This window comes from Amblyomma maculatum, chromosome 1 (genome assembly GCF_055883805.1).
Source record: "Amblyomma maculatum isolate TAMU_Amacu chromosome 1, ASM5588380v1, whole genome shotgun sequence".
In the NCBI taxonomy this organism is placed as follows: Eukaryota; Metazoa; Arthropoda; class Arachnida; order Ixodida; family Ixodidae; genus Amblyomma; species Amblyomma maculatum.
The window spans coordinates 113,957,328-113,980,600 of NC_139344.1; the positions used below are offsets into that span (position 1 = coordinate 113,957,328).

General features: G+C 44.7%; 1 protein-coding gene across 1 annotated transcript in view; it reads left to right on the forward strand.

The window, feature by feature from the left end:
- LOC146203533 (group XIIA secretory phospholipase A2-like) overlaps positions 1–22,098 on the forward strand; it is a 33,872-nt gene extending 11,774 nt beyond the window's left edge. Inside the window, exon 4 of the mRNA XM_084588829.1 lies at positions 21,487–22,098. Coding sequence (XP_084444955.1) covers positions 21,487–21,599 — 113 coding nt within the window. The 3' untranslated portion in view covers positions 21,600–22,098. The remainder of the gene's footprint in view (positions 1–21,486) is intronic.
- The last annotated feature ends 1,175 nt before the right edge of the window (positions 22,099–23,273 follow it).

The window sequence follows — 23,273 nt, forward strand, 5'->3', positions numbered from 1 at the left end:
TCAACCGAAATGTTTTCCACTGGGATTTGTGGCTTTTACAGAGACGTCATAGCAGGTGTGAGGTTTCTTTTGGCATGGTTTTCAAGCAATTATCTGTCAACAGTGAAAGGAAAGAAATTGTGCTGTGCATGCATTGTGTTACATTGTGTTCCCAGTTTCCTTAATTACCCTGTACAATATTGTACAGGGCCTTGTACGGTGGTGGCCCAGGCAGAGATGTTTTAATTTTCTTTCATTTGGTAAATGCATATTGTTCTGAGCCTGTAGTATGTGCACAATAAGTGCTCTCCACAAGTTCTAGCTTGGCAACTCATTGTTAACAGCTCCAGCTTGGTGAATATCTAAACGAACCTACATAGTGTATACTGTCTATTGTCACTACCCAAGGAGCCGTAGATGTGCGAGTAGACGTAGGGTCGTGCAGACGCACAGGGATGTGTAGACAGACCCAAAAACAAGCCTTTTTAATCTTCAGACACGGTCTATCCCGAGCGCCCCTCATGCACCAACAGCCGCTTCGTCGTCGTTGTGGTCCTGAGTGGAGGCCATGCGGTGCTAGGCATGTTGCAGTATCATCCCTTGTGATGCTTAGTCTTCTAGTAACATTGTGTGTAGTCATCGGCCATGCAGTCACTCAGCATTATATGACAAAGTTGGAGTATGAATTGGAGTGGAAGTGTGCATGCAACTAATGTGCACAACCCTGCGACTTTCACCATTCGAGCTATTCTCTGGAGCATCAGATGATTCCTAGTATTTGCTGTCTTTTTGCTGTGCACTCCACCAGACTTGTTAGATTCAAATGGGAAATGGAATGTTATTTGCGGATGACGCGCATAGCTACAATGGCTGCGACTGGTAGTGCTGTGTGGTGCAAACTGATCACAGAAGACTACGTTCTCAGAAATAGCAACTTGGAAGTTGCTTACACGAAGGTGGCAGTTACACTTGTGAACAGTAGCATCAGTTAGCAAATAACAGATTATTTGGTGAGGTTCTGCTGAATAATAAAGGACATTACACTTGTCATTTTGTGAAATGAGCATTTGTTCACTCACTTAAAAACATGGGCAGCTATCCAATGCTGTGCAGGACACGCTTACATGAATGTGTTCCTGGAAGGCTGATTACTACGAGTGAAGAGTGACGACGCGCTGATACATCGGTGTACATCAGTGTGTGACCCATACCACATCAGTGAGCGACACTGAAAAATCAATGCTAGTGTTAACTAGTTGTTATTATGTCATAACTCTACACGAAGCATAATGTGACATTGCATCATGCGGAGAAGAAAAAAACTGCGGAATATCGCACTGGACTGCCTCCACAAAGCCTTGGTTTTAATCTGCCTGTCTGTTTGTAAGAACATGCCACATCATTGAATTCATGTGCATGAATTTGATGGGCCTTGCGATCAACATTATGCAGTTGGTGTCTTTTTTTTTTTTTTTTTGCACTCATTTTTATTACATGTGCTGCCAAAGGCTATGGCAGGATCACTCTTAACGTCTGTCATTTGCTGTAGGTGGTGTGATATGAATGGGGCAGCCCCCCATTCAGATCCACCTCGTTTTTCACTTTGGTTCTAGCAGCTGTGTTTGATTGTTGTGAGCTGCACCATGTATCATGCCACATAGACTGCAGTATATGGCGCTGCTTACAGCACTAAGAGGCCCTTCAAATCAAGGTGGGAGGTAATATGAGCATTACTTGCATCGTTCCTTGTATGAAAATCAGTTGAATGTCACTGCTGGTACCTATTTTTCGCAAGATACATAGTGTTGATGCAGTCCTTACACAATATACAGCTACATAGCCGCCAATCCTTCTGATTTTCCCTGAAGAATTCTGATTTTTGGCCGAGCTTTCCGATTATACGGTCACTGCCTTAAATCTTCGATTAGTGGCCTCTGCCTGCATTAGAACGCTTTTTGTGAAACCTTCACCGATGAATCTGCAGCCACATCGTAGAGACCGCACTAGCATAATGAGCGAAGCTGCCGATCAAAGCCACTTTGAGCCATCGTGTTTAATTGATTGGGTGGATTTGAGTCAAGCTAGAGTAGCCGTGGCTTTCCGCGTAAAAAAAAAAATAATAATAATAACGCCATGCTGATTGACCAGTGGCAGCATGGTGATCGTTTATTGTGGGCGGTGGTGGGCATTTGGTGCAGCCGCAGTAGGGCCCATATTCCGGAGCCCATATGCGGAGCTCCAGGGCGGCAGGAAATGCTCACCTCCACCAAGCGAAAGGGGGTTTTTACTGTGTTTTAACAGGGATAATAGCCCTCTCGAAGTTGCAAGGTGAACCACACAAGAACACAGCCAGTCTAGGTCTTCACAAGCGAGCTCGAGTAGCGCAGCGGCACTTCGTCGTCCTTATCCTCATCTTCGTGGTATTCTCGCCTACTTCATCCTTGTCTTCGTATATCCTCGTGTAGTTCACTACAATTTCCCCCGGGGCGAGGAGGAGCCATCCTGGCGACCTATGGTGAGGGCAAGAGGAGCGGATCATAGTACGTTTTGAGGCGGCTCACGTGCACAGTTTCGCGGCCGCGATGACGCATGTCCGAAGAGGTAGTGAATGGCTTTACAATGTAATTCACAGGGGAGGTTTGACGGATAATGCGGTAGGGGCCGTGATACTCAGTTCGAAATTTTGATGACAATCCCTGTGGGGTGCCAGGAACCCAAAGCCAAACAAGGGATCCTGCAGGAAAAATGTGGGGCGTCTGATCTTTGTCATGGTGATGCTTTTGGCGGCCTTGAGATACCGATGTAAAACACCGGGCCAACTGGCGACATTCCTCCTCATGTTTGGCAACGTCTGAAAGGAGAGTACACTCGGAGGAGTCGGGACGATATGGTAAAATAGTGTCCATCGTGGACAACACCTCACGCCCATAAAGGAGGAAAAAAGGGCTAAATCCAGTAGTTGACTGCGTGGCGGTGTTGTAAGCGTATGTCACGAAAGGAAGAACAGCGTCCCAGTTAGTCTGATCGGCGGCAACGTACATCGTCAGCATATTTCCGAGAGTACGATTGAAGCGCTCAGTCAGCCCATTAGTTTGAGGGTGGTAGGCCGTTGTGGTCCGATGTATGATGCGACATTCGGCCAGTAGAGCTTCAACGACGTTGGATAGGAAGACGCGTCCTCGGTCATTTAGCAGCTCTCGCGGTGCGCCGTGGCGAAGAACAAAATGATGTAGTAAGAACAGGGCAACTTCACAGGCAGTAGCGGCGGGTAAGGCGGCGGTCTCGGCATACCGGGTGAGGTGGTCGATGCCGACGATAATCCACCGGTTCCCAGAAACCGTGCAGGGAAGTGGTCCGTAAAGGTCAACGCCAATGCGGTCAAAAGGGCGGGCCGGGCATGGAAGTGGTTGTAAGGGGCCAGAAGCACGAGGTGTGGATGACTTACGGCGCTGACAGGCGATGCAGGAGCAGACGTATTTGCGAATATAACCGTACATGCCGCACCAATAGTAGCGTTGAGAGATTCTTTGAAACATCTTGACTACACCAGGATGGGCACACTGAGGGTCGGCATGGAAAGAGGCGCAAATTTCATGTCGTAAATGGCGGGGAATGACGAGAAGCCACCGTTAACCATCCGTCATATAATTGCGGCGGTAGAGGAGACCATCTCATAGGGCAAAGTGTGGTGCTTGACGGCGTAAAGCCCGAGGAGGTGCAGCAGCGTTAGGAGAAGTGGACACGATGTCGATAAGAGATGCGAGCCACGGGTCTGCGCTGCTCCGCAGGCATGTCAGCGATGGTTAGAGAGGAGAGGACAGGATCAGCCGCCGTGGAGCAAGCAGGTTCGTTGGAGAGGGGGGAACGAGACAGTGCTCGGCGTCCATGTGTTTACGGCCAGAGCGATATATAATGCGGATGTCAACTTCCTGTAGGCGGAGAGCCCATTGTGCGAGGCGGCCGGACGGGTCTTTAAGAGAGGACAGCCAACATAACGCGTGGTGGTCCGTGACGACGTCAAACTGGGGACCGTAAAGGTAGGGTCGGAAATTCGTTAATGCCCACACAATTGCCAAACACTCTTTTTCCGGGGTAGATGTGTAGGCCAGTTGGTGAGACATAGGGAAAATAAAACCGCTGCAGACACAGGACGGAGGCTAGAGACAACACAGGGTGGTACACTGTTCTTCATGGGACAAAGAACACATAAAAGTGCCTACGTCCGGAGACACATAACTTAGCAGGGTAGATGTGTAGGCCAGTTGGTGAGACATAAGGAAAATAAAACCGCAGCAGACACAGGACGGAGGCTAGAGACAACACAGGGCGGTACACTGTTCTTCAAGGGACAAAGAACACATAAAAGAGCCTACGTCTGGAGACACATAACTTAGCAGGGTAGATGTGTAGGCCAGTTGGTGAGACATAAGGAAAATAAAACCGCAGCAGACACAGGACGGAGGCTAGAGTCCTTATGACTCCTTTTCCGCAATTTGGTAGTTGCATTCGGCTTAGAGAGGACACGACTCGCGTTCGCGACGACGTATTTGTGAAAACCGTTTTTCCATTGTGCCAAGACAGCTCCGAGGCAAACGCCACTGCATCAGTATGGACCTCGGTGGGTGCTGTCGGGTCGTAGTGGCGAAGGATTGGTGGCGAAGTCAAAAGACTGCGCAATGCGTTGAACGCTTTATCGCACTCGACCGACCACGTAGTTAAGTCATTGTTTCCTCCGAGTAGTTTCGTCAGGGGTGCAATTATTGAAGCAAAATTCTGCACGAAGCGCCGAAAATAGGAGCATAGACCTATGAAGCCTCGAAGTTGCTTGAGCGAAACCGGCTTAGGAAACTCCGCCACTGCGCGCAGCTTGGCCGGATCAGGGCGAACACCTTCCTTAGAGATGGTGTGCCCCAAAATAGTCAACTCCCTGGCACCAAAGTGACACTTCTTGAGATTCAGTTGCAGGCCGGCATCAGTAAGGCAAACCAAAACTTGCTGCAAGCGCTCTAGGTGCGTAGCGAAGTCGGTGGAAAAGACAACAATGTCGTCCAAGTAGCAGAGGCAGATGTGCCTCTTGAACTTCCGCAAGATGTTATCCATCATCCTCTCGAATGTGGCGGGCGCATTGCACAGACCGAAGGGCATCACATTAAATTCATAGAAGCCATCCGGCATCACAAATGCGGTCTTCTCTCTGTCAGAGGCGGCCATTGGTACTTGCCAGTAACCTGAATGTAAATCAAGAGATGAAAAGTACGCGGCACCTTGGAGGCAATCAAGAGCGTCGTCTATATGCGGAAGGGGGTAATTGTCGTTGTGGGTAATTTTGTTGAGGTGCCGGTAGTCTATACAAAAGCGAAACGAGCCATCTTTCTTTTTCACTAGCACCACTGGTGAAGACCAGGGGCTTTGTGATGGACGGATTACAGCACGTTGTAGCATGTCCTCAACTTGCTCATTGATCACGCGACGCTCTGCCGCTGACACACGATAGGGGCGCTGTCGAAAAGGCGAGTTAGAGCCGGTCTGAATGTAATGTGCGACTGTGGAAGTACGGCCGAGAGGTGTGTGGGCAGCGTCGAAAGCGAAGTGAAATGTCTGTAAAAGGGCCACAAGCTGAGTCCGGTAGGTGGAAGGAAGAGCGTCATCGATGGCAGTTCGAAAGAAGTCAGCTGGCAACGAATCAGGCGTCGGATCAGACTGCAGAGCATCAATGTAGTTACTGCAGTAGGTCTCGGAGGCGTCCAGGTCAGGGAGAAGGTGGGCTGGTTGATTAGAACCGGGAGATTGCCCACGTTGCAGAGTATTCGGGCGCGGAGACGGATTGTAGATGAGTAGCTTCGTGAAGCCACCGTGAACATCGAGAACAGCAGATGGCAGCAGCAGGTGCTTGCGGTGGATGAAGGATGCAGACGGCGTCCTCTGGTGCTACGTCGACATCTTCAGCGATGGTGAGCTTTTGAGGACACACTCAACGGTTGTCGTCAGGCAGTGCATCGCACAGTGCAGAAAATTCTACTTCAGCTCGGGCGCAATCGATCACGGCGTTATGTTTAGACAAGAAGTCCCATCCGAGGATCACGTCGTGGGAACAAGATGACAAAACTACGAACTCGACACTGTACAAAATACCTTCAATGACGACACGCGCTGTACATGCTGCTAAAGGTGCAATCCTCTCTTCACTGGCAGTGCGGAGTGACAAACCGTTAAATGACGTAACTTTTCGTAATCATCGGCAGAGTTGCTCATGAATCATTGACACTGCAGCACCCGTATCGACCAACGCATATCATCGATAGAAATCATTATAACGTTCGTGGGCGAAGTATGAGGCCTTGAGCTTTTCGCAGAGTACGCAGTTCTTGCCTCAGGAACCGCGGAGCTTAGTTTCCCTCGTCAGCAGGTGGTGGTCGACGGCGCATTGGTGACAGTGACCGGCGACGCGGAGAAGGAGAACGACGGGTTGTATACGAACGCTGTTCTGTGGCATACGCAGGCGGAGAGTGGGCAGAACGAAGCAGCGGTGGCGAGTAATCAGTAGACGCAGGCTCGGCCATGCGACGATGACGTCGACGGGCCACATGTCCAGCGAAACCACTGTAGTAGCAAATAGGACGATTGTCCAAAGTACGCCAAGGGTTGTAATAGCGCGGAGTGGGAGGATGAAGCGGGGCCGTTTAAGGAAGCGGTGCAGGGCGTAGGACAGGCTGCATGGGTGGTGACGGCTCAGGCAGTGGCCGCGCAGCCACAGCCGCGTAGGTCAAAGGGGCTGGAACAGCAGGTTGACTATACTGGACTGGTGCTTCGACGTATGTCAAAGGAGCAACAGGAGCTTCAGGAAGCGTGGGGAGTGCTTCCGCAACTTGTTGGCGGACGAGGGATAGTTGACGGGCAACTTCTTCTCGAACGAACTGCTTTATTTGTGGCAGCAAGGTGGACTGGTCTGCTTCAGGTGTTAAAGCTGCAAGCGGCGCCGGGTGTGAGAGCGAAGAGCGAGTGATGTTATGGCGCTTGCGTAATTCATCAAAGTTGTGGCATGCGTTGATAACGTCGACGATGGTGGCTGGATTTTTAGCCAGAAGCATCTGGAACGCATCATCATCAATTCCTTGCATAATGTGATCAATCTTGGTGCTCTCTGATATTGAAGCATCCACGCGCTTGCACAGGTCTACGACATCTTCAATATAGCTGGTAAAATTCTCACTAGGAAGCTGTGCACGGCCGCGCAGGCGTTACTCAGCGCGCAATTTGCGCATTGCAGGCCGGCCGAAAATATCGGCAGAACTAGCCTTGAAAGTAGACCACGATGTGATATCAGCCTCGTGGTTGCGGAACCATAGGTTTGCAACGTCCGTTAGGTAGAAAATGACATTATTGAGTTTTTGGTTGTCGTCCCAGTGGTTGTGAATACTGACCCGCTCGTATGAGGCCAGCCAATCTTCCATGTCATGGTCGCCGGTTCCGCTGAAGATAGGAGAATCACGCTGGCGCAAAGCTCCAGCGTAGAACACAGCGGATGAGGGGCCGGTTGCACTAGGGGTGGTAGCGTTTGTCATTGCTTGTGTCGGGAGTGTGCGGCTGCGGAGCTCCAGGGCGGCAGGAAATGCTCACCTCCACCAAGTGAAAGGGGGTTTTTACTGTGTTTTAACAGGGATAATAGCCCTCTCGAAGTTGCAAGGCGAACCACACAAGAACACAGCCAGTCTAGGTCTTCACGAGCTAGCTCGAGCAGCGCAGCGGCACTTCGTCGTCCTTATCCTCGTCTTCGTGCTATTCTCGCCTACTTCATCCTTGTCTTCGTATATCCTCGTGTAGTTCACTACACATTGTTTTAGCTTTATTTATTTTTCTCTGAACAAGAATAATAAATTTGCCTCGTGATTCTGGGTTATTTCATAAGAAGTAAGCCGTCGTGGCCAGACGCACTTTACTCTGTTCGGGATTTATTAAAAATGTCTTTACTGTAAACAAAAAAAAAAAAAATGTATCGTCATCTGTGGATGACGAACTGAGACTGCAGTTTCACTTTTTGACATCTGAGTTTTTATTGTATTTGAGCTTACTGTAGCGGGCTTTTACTGTATCAGCATGCATTGCTTTACAGTGAAGCTCTTGCATGCTTGAGCAAGCCTGTAACGAAAAGTGGGTGCTACTCAAGTATTCAAGTTCATTCATTCATCCATTCATTTCCAAGGAGGTGTTGCAGAAGGCAGTAAAATAAATATTGACTGCAGGGAATGGTCCAACAAGCCTACAGGAGTTGGGCTGACCTGCTGATTTATTATTTGTCTCGTTATGTCCAATAAAAGCATTGCTATTATTATTATTATTATTATTATTATTATTATTATTATTATTATTATTATTATTATTATTATTATTATTATTATTATTATTAAGACCTTCTCCTCTTCTTGTATATGCAATAGTTGTTTGGAAGAGGCCATTGATAATATGCACAGAAGGTTTTTGTTAGTTTATTCGAATTTTTTTCCCTTCACCTTTTATGACTCTATCTCCCTTATTTAGTTCTAATCCCTTTCCTTCCCTGGATTTCAGACGCATGCATGCTGACCTTTTTCTGTTTAAATGTATGCATAGCTCTGTATCTTGTTTAGACCTTGTAGCTGAAATCTTCCTTACATCAGTGCTGAAAACTGCAAGAAAATCTTCCATTTTCCACACATCCATATCATGTAACAGACACTGTCCATCCTTCTGACTACAATACACCTATAGTATATACTCGCCTAGTTCTATTTCAGTGCTCACTGCATTCTTTCCGAACTGATTTTTAGAATGCTCTTCTTACCTGACTGCCCTATATTCATTCTGTAGTCTCTGTACCTACTGATTTTATTTCGATATATTTTTTATTTCACCCAGATTTCTTGCTCCATTGTTTATCATTTTTTCTGTTCGCTGCTGCTGTGACTGTTTTGCGTGTCCTAGAATGTACTGTGTCCCATTTTCTTTTTTCTCCTCTACATTGTCTGTTTTTTTTTTGTATGCCACTGCTACCGTGTTTATTCATTCCAAGTGCCAACTTTTTTCACAATCGTGAGGCCCAAAAAGGAGGGTGGGTGCTTAGATTCGAAAAATCTAAATTGCCTTCCCTTCCCCCTTGTTTTCCTGTCATTATCTTGTCGAGACAGGTGCAAGAAATAATTTATTTGGCAAACAAACTTAACAAATGTCTTCTGCAAGCGCGACTGAAGTGTACTTGAAGATAAAGTTGTGACAACCCTCTTCAGACTCATTCCAACTTCCATCACTGATGTGAAAAGCTGATACCAAACAAAGCAACGCGAGCTCGTGATGCCTGCGAAACTTATCGAGATCTGCCGAATGGCCGCCGATTCCAATTCCACGTGATAACATGCCGATAGAGTAATCGGGGTCGCTATCCAGCTTTTGCCGTCCTGCGCCACCAGCTGTCATGCAGTGCAGGGACGCTGCAACACAAAAGGCTGGAGATGGCACCATACTTTGGGTTTCCAACGGCTCTGGCTCCACTGAGTCAGCAAGCATTCTGGCAGTCTTGACTACGCTCTCTTCCTCGCAAAAATGGGGGTGCTTAGATTCGCATGCAAACTTTTTTTACCAAAATTTTTTTGTGCAGTCAGGGAGATGCTTAGAATCGCAAAAATATGATATATTCTATTTTTTCAAAGCACTAACCTCATATGGTGATAATTCGTGACAGCATGCCGTGCAGTAGCATCATGTGATAAGCCGCAGAACCACTGCTACTGAGATTCTGAGTTTACCGATGATTTCACTTACTTTAAGAACTTTAAGCTCTTTAAGAACAAACTTCATTTTTTTTCATTGTCATCATACGCCATATAGTTCACACCTTTTTTTATCTTAGAGAATAATTAGAAATCCGAAGAATACCTTATCTTGTTGCAAAGAAAAGTTTTGTCCAGAAACCACCTTAAAAGTAGCCTTTGGCAAAAGAGTTTAAACATGGTGGAGGAGGAGGAAACAACTTTCATGGCCGCTCGATGGAAGCGCACTAGGTGCGGCCTGCTACGTCACCCGAAACCGGCGGGAGGCACCTACTTCCCGTCGCTGCCGCCGCGGCGCCACCGTTCGGGAGAGCTGCGCCTGGCTGCGCTTTCAGGAAGGCGTCGGCGTGGTAGAAGCCTTTTATTTTAAGGGAATAAGAGCTCCGCTTCACACAATTTGGCAACATGAATTAGTATATACTGTCATGTCTAGTGTAACCATGTCAGCACTTAGCGCTTGCTCGGCAAGGATGTATACTGGAGTGTACCCCGAAAAACTTAATGTGAGGGTGATTCAAGGCCACTCGATTGGAGAGCTCGCATTATCATGATGTTGCATTTGGATCAAGTTGTTTGTCACATGAAAAAATCACCCGGCTGTGAACAATTCGAAGCTGTTCAGCTTCCATGGTAGCCTAATGCATAACTACTTAACTATGTCGCGATTTCCGTGTGTCATTTTTATACCATTTACTCATTCCTGCATACAGCTTTTATACACAAATTGATATCAACCTGTTCTAAGCATTCAGCGCTATCCAATAAAAAAAAATGTCCTACTATGAGCAACCTCTGTGAAAATGTGACATGTAACCAACCTTTCTATCTCTTTCTGACAAATGTTACGGTGGACATATGAAGATGTTTATTAGGTTAAATCTAGATGATAATCTGGGACCTTCGACTCAGTTGGAGACTTTAAACTTTGTACGCCAGAACGCTATCCGTCATGGCTTCCCGCATTTTGCATGACCGAACTAAGCGTCCTTCATAGAGCCGGTCTACCTCAAGGTGCTACGGATATGCGCCGAAAGTTTTTATTACTATATTTATTGGCTGCTCGTAAACCCATACAATTTTGCTGGTTTTTAATTTTCAATGGAAGAAGGCGCATCGAGTGTTCCTGTTGTGAAATTCTTAGCTGCGATCACAAGAATGTTCATGCTTCAGAGTGCAACTGCAGTCAAGATTCAGCGAGCAGCCGAGTACGCTTATTAAATGACCACACAAGAAAGGAAGAAAATTACCATTTGCAGATGGAAAATCTTTCTTGAGAGAGGTTTATGCCATAGCCATAAACGTCGCTCTACTGTTGAGTTCACATTTCCAGCCCAGCTCGCTATCAGTGGGTGCAGCAACTTAGCGCCTCAGCATGGGCACGATCATTGTTTTCATAGATGAGCTGCAGGTACTGTGTACAGTGAGAAAAAATGATGAAATAAAAAGTTTACACAGCTTGCTACTTCGCCGGACCTTTTCAGACTTCATCATCCTGTTAATGAAGGTGCTCGTAAGCTGACAAAGCTTGATTACATCCTTTGCAGAGTACATCAAGCCTCCATTGTCCTTGGTTTTCATTAACCTGTAACTGGTCCAGTTGACTCATATTTCCTGCAACAGGCTCTTGCACGACTGACATGTCGCCTCAAAACTATTACCAAATATCACATAAATTAAGCAACAACCTGGTAGTGATAAACAAAACTTGGGGTTCTTAAATCTCCTTGCAGAGCCTCATGGGAGTAGCCGCACTTTGCTACCTGCTTATTCACCGTATCCCGTAATTGCTGCCTCTGTCACATATCATTAGAATGCAGCCTTAAGCCACCCTACACATAGCTATATAAAGCCCCTCTTTACTGAAGCCGTATGAACGTGTCCTATAGGAGTATAGTGTGCCTGACTTGGGATCTAAAGGTCCTGCTTTCACCCTTACATCTTATTGACTCTCTGGTTTGGCAGCTCCTGCCACATTGAACATGTCATGTGTTCGTTCTCATTGTGCCAAAGGTGTCTGGCCATACCACCAACTAAAGTGCCTCTTACCAGAGAGGTATTTTTCCGACTTTCCGCCAACAGAGCGGGCGCCGGATTTTCTGTGGAACGTGCCTTTCAGTTTATCGCATCGGCTCAGACAGTCTGAAGAGTATAAACAAATGTCGTATGCACAGGCTCCTTTGCTTGCAAGGCCACTCAGACTAGCGCGGCAAAATTTAGAACAAATTGTATGCATATAAAAAAAAAAACTCTTCGTGCCTTTTTCTGATATGTCCTCGCAACATCACCTGCGAGAAAAGCTTCTGGTGCTGCCTCATCGTGTTTATCTGCTTCACAACACATCGTTAAAAATCCTAGTTCACTGGCCAGCTCCCTGGTAACTAAATAGGTTAAACAATGTGACGGGAACACAAGAAAAGAGGACGACTCAACTAGCGCGGTTGTGTCCTCCTCTTCTCCTGTATTCCCGTCATGTTATTTGCACTGTTAACCTATAATTAATCGCCAACAAGTCCAATCTGCTGTCCCTTGTAGCAAATTCAATGGCAGCTGATAGGACATTTGCTTCAGCATCTGGACTTTTTAACCTCAGCGCCACTTTCATTTCAGAGGAAGCGAGTGCATTTCTACTCCTTGCTGCTGCCTTTGCTTGAAGCGAGCTCAGCAGATAAAATTAGGGGGTCTCTTAGATGTATCTTAAGCGGAGGACGGCGAAAGCCTACCCTTCTCCTTTCATTTGCCTCTCATCGTTTGCCACAGTTCGTCATTTCAAGTCGTCGTTTGATATATTGGTTGTTTCCCAGTCATGATGAGTCTGCCTGCGTAGTCATTGTAGCCCTTACCACTCATAACTAAGCAGGTTATTCCTTTAGAATCAGCAGTGGTCATTACATGTCGTTTCACATATTGGTCATTTTGTAGACATTATCAGTAATGATGAGTCATGCCTAGCTATTATAGTCATTACCACACATCGCTAAGCACTTTTACTCATTTCTAATCAATTGCGGTCATTACATGTCATAGTTTGATATACTGGTCATTACAAATCATTTTAGTCATTATTAACCATTATTAGTCATTAGCATTAGTCATTACCTCTATCAATGTCTATTTACAGCTTTTATTCATTACCTATCACCATCAATCATTTTCATTCTTTATCTCCCTCCTTGCCTCCTTAATCTCACTGACACACCAGTGCACAGATGCGACGCACAGATTACAGGCTCAGCTTCTGCGCACAGATTTTCGCTCCATGAGCCTAGAACGGCTTTCGCTCTAAAAAACAAATGCATCCCATCTCAACGTTAGCATGCTTGCACACGTGCACAGAAAAAAGTTTGCGTTTGCCACGCAGACACGAGGCGAACGCGTCCAGAAAGGAAGCAAACCGCGCGCTCAGAGCCGGCGACCCCGGCGGCGACGTGTCCCCGAACAGTGGCACCCGCAGCAGAAATAGCGGGCGCCACTGTAAACTCCCCAAGGACGCGCTTGCCCATTGACGGCGGCGCAACGCTGCAGGCCGCACGCAGTGCGCTTCCATCGAGCGTCCGTGCAACTTTATTTAACATACTGTTAAGCATCGAGAATGTCCTAGACCAGGGTCGCGAAGGCCAACTGGTCATTCAGCTGGTCAAAGGCTAACCAATCTCGCCACGTTGGGGTAGGAGGGTGTGGAAAGTGGGGTGACTGAATTGCAACAGGGCAGGAAAACATGCAGTGTTTCAAGTTTGCATGGTGCTCAGAGCAATTCGGGCATGTGGGGGAATGTCTGATGCAGTATAGAAACGATTGGGCAGGAGTAAGGAGTGTGTTTAATTGTTTGCGTCGAAGAATGTGTATTTGGGTGGTAGGGAGGGATTTGTCAGGAAAAGGAAGTGTACGAAGGGTTTCCCTAATGTTGTCATAGTGAATTTTCTTCTTCTTTTTTTTTTTTTTTTTTTTTTTTGTAGAAAAGAGTAAATTTGAAGAAAGCATCTCGAGCTAGTTGGTTCATCACAGAGCAAAACAGCGCAAACTTCACAACGGACAGAGAAGGGCAGACGAGACACAGGCGCTTTGTGTCTCGTCTGCCCTTCTCTGTCTGTTGTGAAATTTGCGCTGTTTTGCTCTGAGAAAAGAGTAGCGTGCCATATGGGTGGATAAGGCCAGGGAATCCCAGGCACCCGGTGCTGAAGTTCGCGGGCGAGGCGATACACTACCTCATTGCCTGGGATTCCAGCGTGACCAGGAATCCACCTCAGTGTAACAGTGTGGGGACGTAGTTTGGTAAGAGCTCTGTATAGATCATTATGCAGTTCTTCAGGAATGCAACCCGTATGGATGGCACGTATAGCCTGTATTGAATCGGTGTATATGGTATATCCTGAAGGATTAGGTAGTGCTTATGCAAGGTCTTGAATACTGGTGACTATTGGCAGGGTCTCAAGAGTCGCTGTAGGACGAGCATCTATGTAAGGTCCATGAGTATGCGTCACTACCTTGTTGCAGCTCTCAATTGAGTAAGCAGCCACCCCGATGTTAGTTCGGGATGCATCTGTGTAAACGATTGTGGAATCAGTAAGATGAACATGATTGGAAACGCGAGTGGAACGTCTGCCTGGGTTAGTATTTGGTGCAACGTTTTTTGGAAGGGGGTTAGTTTATTTGGGAATGGGGAAGGAGGGGTAATTATAGGGAGGCCAATAGGTTTGAGTGCAACTTGCTGAAGTATCCAATGTCCTTTTTGGTGCTAGAAAGACGTGCCATTTGCCAGTCTCGATGTTGCTCTATGAGGTATCCCAGGGGCAAGAACACCGCTATAGAGTATAGGCGCTCAGTGGATGTATGTACAGGGACGTTAAGGGTAGCCTTGTACAATGTATGAAGCGCAACCTCAACCTGATGTCTTTGGCGACAGGTTAGAGTAAGGTATGGAATTGTATATAGAATTTTACAGGGTGCTGATGCTTGGACAAGCTGCCTGACTTAGCCCTCGCGTAGCCCGGCATTTTTTTTTACGGTTGTGATCTTGTAAAAAGTGCGAACTGAGAAAAATGAGTTGAAAGATTTCAGAACATGCTATTCACATTTATGACCTTAATTAATAAATCATAATGACCTGGTGCATACTTTGGGCCGTCCTTTTCAACACGACACTGCTCTGTAGTGATTGGTTCGAGTTGCCTATATTTTTTTTTTTTTAAGCTTTACAGCTGCCCAGTGCTTTTGTCTACGCTCGTCAAATTCTTTCCTTGGTTGCTTGCTGTGCATTCCTCTTCGTCTAGGCTCCATATTCTATCTCCAGCTTGTGGGGTTGTAATAGGGGAATAAATACGTTTTCCCCGCTTAGTCGCAGTTGACAGTTCAAACCGTTGCCCCCACCCAATAATTGCGTGCGCTTCCGAGCTCACGCCGACCACTACGGGCCGTGCTCTTGGGAACAAAGGAACACTGCGTGCTGAAAACAAAGAGGCATTTATTGCTGCAATAACAACAACGCCAGCTAGCAAGAAAACACGCTAATGAATCTATGTCGTCTGAATTTGTGGATGTTCGCCCATGCTAGGGCAGGGGATAAGCTCCGAGGCCTGATAGGGCGACCAGGCGGGAAAAGTCACGTTAAGGCTTCGCTTTGCTGACGACTGTGGAGTGCCGCGATGATGGTTCCGCTTGCGTCGAGTTCTCGATGCCGAAGGGAGCTGGCTTTCCCCTCGTGTGCAGGGACTAAACCTTCCTTGGCACTCATGCTGCCGCGATGCTGGCGCCATCTCTCGACAGTTAGTTATGCACGCTGGCACCATGTTGTGATAGCTAGGGTAACTACCATGGGGGAAAGCCGACTTTAAAGGGGACGATGGGAGCTCGTTCCCCACAAGCTTGTCGAACACATTGGTTAGAAAGGCTCCCAGTGATGCAAAAACAGCGTTCGTAGGTTACATGCTGTGTTTTTGTAAATCCAAACTTTTATTTCGGTTTACCAGCCAAGCCTCTGTCGCTACGGCCCAACATTTGCCTTTTCTTTCTTTTTTTTTTTTTTTTTTTTCTACTAATGTACTCTTGATAGTAGGCCCTTTTTGGCTAGAGAGCGCAAAAAACAAGCATTCTAACTTGGGGGTACACTTCGTGTTCAGTTTCTTGGCCGCTCTGCGGCTGAGTCTTGAAATCAGCGTTCATAGGCGTTTTTAGTGGTGAGTTGCGCCCCATCTCACAAAAAGAAAACATTATTTTCATTTTCTACAGGGCAGATGACAGCAAACTTGGTGAAAATTTTTATTAATACATGAACAATGCAAAATAATAAAAATTTATGAACATGTTTTTTTAGTAAAAATTGTGATTTTAGCTCCGCATCCTCCCTTAAAAAAAGCACTGATATACTTCCCTGATGACGTGAGGCAACTTAGCAGTGAAGAAGCGGAAACAAAGCAGCAGTGAATGTATGCTGCTTTATTGCCAAGTCTCATCGTTTCGTGTGGAGGTACTAGCAACCACAGACGGCAGTGGTTATCACCATTGTGCATCGTGTCGCCAGGAAAATTGCTTCATCCAGTTATCACTTAATTTCTTTGCCTAATATTGTGAGCTGTGATTTACTGCGTCTATTTGTCTAGTGTAACTTCTATCTTGTTCAAGTGCCTACAAACACAGCTGCCAACACTAGTGAACTGCTCAGAATACTCTCAAGTTTTGACTGAGCGCTACATTATATGTTCCAAAACATTGTTTCTACATGCATGGAAACAGTTTTGGTAAGACCTCTCCTTGGAACCTGCAGCCACGTTGTAATCGCCAGCATCACCATCAGCAGCTGCACTTATGCTATCAGTTTCATCTTGCAAGAAAACTATCAAAGCCAAACATAGTTTTTTTTTTCTGATTCTCTCTAAGTGTCACGGAACAGCAGCATACTTGGTGCGGGAATGCCAGACTTCTTTGAATGTGTAGAGTAGCATTATTTAGCTGCCTAATTTAAAAAACGCGGATATTAGCTGCTCATGAAAATTCATGTCAGAAATTTCTGTTGTGATTAAAAAGTAAAGGAGGATGGTAAACACAAATCCACATTTTTTTAAACTGTTATTAGTTTGTTCAATTTCAGCCAGGGTGACAAATAGGTTACATGCATCAGTGGCTACTGTGATTGCTGATGGTGCATGATGCAAAATATATTTTGTGATGCACAAGGTACTGTGATAAGTAACACTTCTGTTCCCCGCAGATTTCGAAGGCAGGTGGTGGCTGCGCAACGCACGCAGAAGTGGTTTCGTGTTCACCTAAATGTCCACACGCTGTACTTGAGTGCATGAGTATGACAGAGGCACAATAATTTGTTTTTTTTTTGGGAAGCCTCACCATATTATATATCTCTTAGGTGAAGTAGAACAGCTTTGTGCTTCTTATTTTATGTGTACAACGCAGCAGGGCAGGGTGACTTGAGGCACTTAGGTGACTTTTTCAAAGTGCGAGCATAGTGTTCAAAAACAATAGTGGTGAAAATGCAGTAGCATATGACATCACTGGGATGTTTCTGTTTTCCTGGATGTCAGTAAAAAAAAAAAAAACCCCTACAAGTGTTCAAGTGATAATGTATCTTCTTTTCTTTAATATTTGCTCTGAGAAGTGTGCCTGTTATGCGCAAAAAATTTTTTTCTGTGGTGTTATATATTTGACCAATAGCAGAGGAGGCAATCCCTCATTTTGAGCAAGTTTTACACCTATATGCTTTTCTGCTCAGTTGTTGCAGTTTATAGGCAGCATATTAAATGCTAGGGCATTTGTGACTAAAATATTTGTTTTTGTAGTACTTCTTGGCAAGAATTTATGGTCCTACAGTTGGTAGCAGTGTTTCCTATGAAGCTTAGATAATCCTAATGGTAGATAATCCTAATGGTAGAAGGGCTGCCTTGGGAACTTGCATAGATGATGGCATTGGCTTTCCCTCTACGTAATAGTAAGAAACTTTACAAAGCCGAATCAAGCCAAGGCAGAGTGAATGTGGCTTGTTGTACTGATGCAGTGTTCTAGAATGCTTTGCAGTGGTGTGGTGGCAAAATCTATGCTCTCGTTAAGAGGCTCCCAAAGCAGCTGCTGCAAAGCAGGCATAGCTGCAATGTTCATGCTGCTATGAAAGGGCTGTTAGGATAATGTATGAAACGTAAGGCCGACGCAGTTGCCTCCCACCCCCAAAACATTGAACATGGCCAACCCCACCTTAGTAGCATGAGTGAAATCTCCCGATTTTTAATATTGCCAGGTTGGCAAGTGTGCTGCAAAATTTGCTACGAGTTGCATGCTACAAGTTTTCCAAACAGTATGAAAAAGCTGAATTTCCTCCCTGTCCAGAGATACAGACAAGCACTGCAGAGTGTAATGTGCAGGTCGCACTGTAAAGTGCAATGCATATGCTTAGACCTCCAAATAATTATTCTTTGTTGTAAATGCCGTGTTCCAAAAGCTTGTTTGGGCACCTGTATTTCTCCTGTTCATAATTTGTATTGTATCTACTTATACTGCATTTGCACTCCATCTCTCACATTTTCTTTATCCTCCCAAAATGTGACAGCACTAAGACTGTGAAGGCCAAAAATACTCAATTTTCCAGTTGTGTGATATCGGAACACAGATTGTCTGAATGAACTCTTTCTCTTGTACTGTCTCTACTCGCAAGTACTTTTTGTCTTGTATTTCTGTTTTTGAACCTCCTATGAAACTATGTTTTGTTGATATGTATCTCTTAATTAGTAACTCGAATCCTTTTATTTCATTATTTTATCTGTATCTGGCTGCATCTGTTGGGCCAAGTCCAACATACACCACGCTGGTATTGATGGGCCTGTGGTTGTGAACTTATATGCTATTTTGTGTTGTAATAATAATAATGATAATAATAATTATAATAATTATTATGATTATTATTATTGAACAGATGTGTGAAAACGTTTTATTGATTATGGCTCATAAGAAATGTACTGCTACTGTGTCATGCTGTTAATTTTTCTTTTCATTTTACTTGCATCAGCGTTACCTGCTTGCCTCTGCCGGATGGTGAATGGTCATGAGCAGTATAGAAAGTAATGTATTAATTGAGCAGCCTGACAGCCTGTTGTCTTGTGGCTGTATGCTTGCATCCACCAATGTGTCGTTAAACATTTTACGGCTACATTTAATCGGACGGCATTGAAATACTACTCACATGATACTGTTAAAAGACTAGACAGTTGTACACCTGTACTCATAGTATGCTGGGATTTCTGAGGAGTTTAGACATCATATTTCAAGTGCATGCTTTCTTCTTTATAATGATGTGCAAAACATTACTGTACATGAATGACCACGTGGTATTTGGTTGTGGCTAGGGTAGTGCGAATTTAAATTTGGAATATGAATCGAATATGTTTGTTATTCACTTTGTGTTTGTATTTGAAAAAGTGATTTTCAGAATTTTTCGTCTGTTTGAAAATTGCCAAATTCACCAACATTTTGGAATTCACCATAGTTTTGGCGCACTGTACGCTTCACCACAATGCTTGACTCCATGGACTATGCAGTGAAACATCCTGAAAACATGACAGGGCCATTTTGTGAAGTGCTACCTTCCCATTTGTGAAGAAGGCCTTCATGATAGTGTGTGCCAAGTGAACCACTTGACGAAACGAGGAAAAAAAAAAGAAAAAGAAACGTCGTTCTCACTTGGGTTTCATCCCTAGTGCAGACAGCCATCGTGCAGGTGTTCATCGAAAGAAATTAATGTGATGCAAATGATTTCCGGCAGTCAGGCCCATTCTATCTTTCAGTTAATTCGGACATTTCTTCTGGTCCCTTTACTATATTCAGCAGCAATATGATGGCTCCACCCAGTTCCATGCATGTTCAAGCCATAAGAAAAGGAAAAAATGTGTATGGAGTCTTGTATAAAATTTATGCTGAATTTTTTTTGTATGATATACAATTCTGTGCAATTGTAGTTTTTTTTTTTTTTTATTTGCGGATACCATGTAAATTCTGAAGTAAGCAAGATGAATAGTGTTTGTTATTTTTTAAATTTATTTTATTCCACTGCTCGGATATTCGATTCGATGTTCGCAGGCATTTTCCCCTATATTCTTTTTAATTTAAATATTTACACACCCCTACTTATGACTGATAAAAAATTTGTAATTGAATTTCCTTCTTAACATCTCGCACTTCGTGTTTCAACAATGGAGGATAGCTCACTTGAGGCATGAAGGAAAATGCAATGTAATGGCGGTTTCTTCACTCACTGGGATTCTGGCTCGCAAAGCAGGTTACCTTTACCATTGCAATATATTAAAGGGACAGAACACTGGCCAAAATATGTCATTAGATTATGGTGGAAATTACACCTTTCCTCATATAGTATAAATCGAGCACTACAGTATCAAAAAAAAGAAAGTTTACAATTTTAATTTGCTCGCATAAAAGCAACTGAGATGCTACCTTGCGGAGAAGCCCCATTACTTTCACTTTAGTACCCCACTTGACTACATGTTAGCAGAATATAGCTGATTTTTGTAAATGTACACTGTTCTTTTTTCTCCTTTGTGTGCTTGTCATAATTTATTATATTTTGCACTTTCTTCAGTGCGTCCTTAAATAAAAACCACTCCTCTCGCATCGTAAGAGGTATGCTTTCAGCTTTTGCCACTAGATGGCACAACAGTGTTTTGAATTCCGGGGATGAAGCAATGATAGTGTCCCATAAAACCTTTGGTGATGAGGCGGACATTATTGTCGCGTAATAGCCTTGAGTGTGGAAACTGAAAGGGACATTACTCACTGCTGACGAATGTCTAATTACTGTCTGGCAAGTGAAATTTATATTTATTTTCGGTGCATCTTTTTTTTGATGGCCACCAGTTGTCATCGCAGTCGCTGCTCATGGTTTCCAGAATTGGACTACATAAAAAGGGGCGCATGTACTGATAAAAAAATTCTCGGTAAAAATTAAGCGTTTCCACCAAAACCACTGTGGAAATGAACATTTTAGGCAGCAATCTTTTTATTGCGTCGAAAAAAAATTGATGCCTAAGTTCCACTGTTTTATCCCTTTAAAATGATGAACCAGCAGTTATGGCACCTTTTTTTTCTTCTTTCCTTTGTCACAATATCTTCTACGTCATAGCAACCACAAACCGAAAAACGGAAAGGAAGAAATTAGATTAAAATTATTTATTGGTCATAGGCGGATGCCACTTCATGATCCATGAAAGCAATGTTTTAAGCTCCATATAAAACAAAAAAAAAACATGTGACCAAAAATTTGTTATCTTTACTCCTTTAGTTGAACCTACTTTCAGGATTGATTTATAAGTGTACTACAACATTTATATTAATGCACTATTTGTACACAGCCACTGAGCAACATATATATATATATATATATATATATATATATATATATATATATATATATATATATATTGGATTATTTTTGCAGGGGAAGATAAAAATTAATGTTATCAGTGTCATGCGCATTTTCTTGCTTGCAGCTTTCTTAAAGAAAGATAACTTTGCAAAGGTAGTGTATAGCAAGGAAGCATTCTTAGCAACAGACACTTTCAGCTGGAGAGTTTTCTACTTTCACTTATTAGCTGACTGCAGGTTACCTACCTGTGGAACATTTCGGTGCTTGCCACAACAAGCTAATAAGGCAGGTGCCGTTCATTACCTCAGCATTTTTTGAAAAGTGCTGTTTTCTTTGCAGGTTGCAAAGCTGCGGCACATGCCTTCTACACTGGAAGCCATTACTTGGGGTGCAAGGCATACAAAGATGCGCAGAAGCAAGCATGCTACTGTCCCAAGAAGCATGAGCTATGATATATGAGCGCCTTTTCCTCTGGCTACCATAATTTTTGGCAGTTCTAGTTATTACCTAGCAGGCAAAGCTGTTAGTTGTTTAATCTTTCAGTTGTTGAACTTGGGAGAGTGAATCTCTCAAAGGTGCCTTTATATTTTTGCACCAATGAGGCAATCGAATGGCTAAGTGGATCAGTCTGTGACGTATGTGCATACCATTTGCTTCCCTGACTGGCAATAACTTTAGTGGCTTGTCCTTGGCAGATTTTTTTTTCCCTTTTTTCGGTTTCCTGCCTGGCAGCTGTCTTCTGCAAATGAATCATGCTGCTATTAAGATGTCAGTTGTTGCCTCTGTTCTGCTATTTTTTTTTGTAGTATACCTACATGCATTTGTTTGTGTACATAAGTATTGACTGCACAGAAGCACTGGAGCTGCATTGTATGCTGCACTGTTATTTAATGAGCACTAAGGGTGCACATTCTGGACACGTTCAATAAAATATTAGTTATTTTTTGTTCATTCTTTAGATCTCAAGCTGCCTTTCCGCACTCATGTACAGTGTGTGAGTTGTGCATTTAGGGGCCACGTGGCGCTAGAAGAGGGAATGGTGGCATCCAAGGCCAACATCACCTTCCAGTTTTGTATTACAGTGGTGCGGCAGCACCTGCAGCCTGCAAGTGCAGGGGTGGAAATGCTGCTCCATTTCCTCTAAACTGCTTTCCCTGTTCCATCCTGCTCCAAAACAGCTCCAAATGGGCTGCCTCAATGTTTTGCCATCAAATTTAGCAGAGCACAGTTTTGCTGCTCAGTGGGCTGTTAATCGTATTGCCTACGAAAAATAAGATTCGGTGCATTCAGCAACTAACAGACGCAGCAGGGTGATGGCATGTTGTGTGTTGCGAATGCAATGTACAGGGGCCGCTGTAGTCAAAATGATGGCAGCACATTGGTGGCCGTAGTATAGCGCATCTCGTGCTGAGCCTAATAAAAAATTTTCATAAACTAGAAGGGCATTGAGCATAATAAGTGTTTGTTCACGAGTAAATTTAAAATGAAGTAATCTGCCTTTTGCGAGAGGATGGGGTGCCATCATGCGGGAGTGGGCGAGAAACACATTGGACGGCAGTGTAGCAGACGCGAAAGCGCACCATACGAAATGGACACGCCAACGCAGGTAGAAAGCGAAAGCTCCCTCCTTTTTTGGCCTCGGGGCGGAAAAATAGTGACAGTGATTGCAGCATATCATGTTCATGCATCAGAATGAGATGCTCTTAGCGTGCAGGTTCTGGGCAGACAGGAGAGCGCGGAGGCAGAGAGAGAGATAGAGGGATCTCAAAGGACAAAGCAGCCGGGGGTTGTTGATGCGGCAGAGTTAGGTGGAATCATCTCCTATGACTTAGAGCGGCGCATATGCGTGGGCTGTCTCGAGTTACCGAGCATAATGCGGTCACCGCGGCGCCGATATGGTGCAATGGGCATCGCTCCCTCCTCGCGTCATCTACAAGTGTACAGCTATATACTCCGTTTCATACATCAGGTGCAACGCAGCGAAAGCTACGTAAGTAGTGCGCGAGAAAAAAAAATGGAGCCGTATCACTACATGCTCGTTTTGTGGCCGAGTGGTTCTTGCGGAAACGGACTCTATTCCGAGCATACGCGTTTGCAATAACTTGCTTCACATGCCTAGACATCTT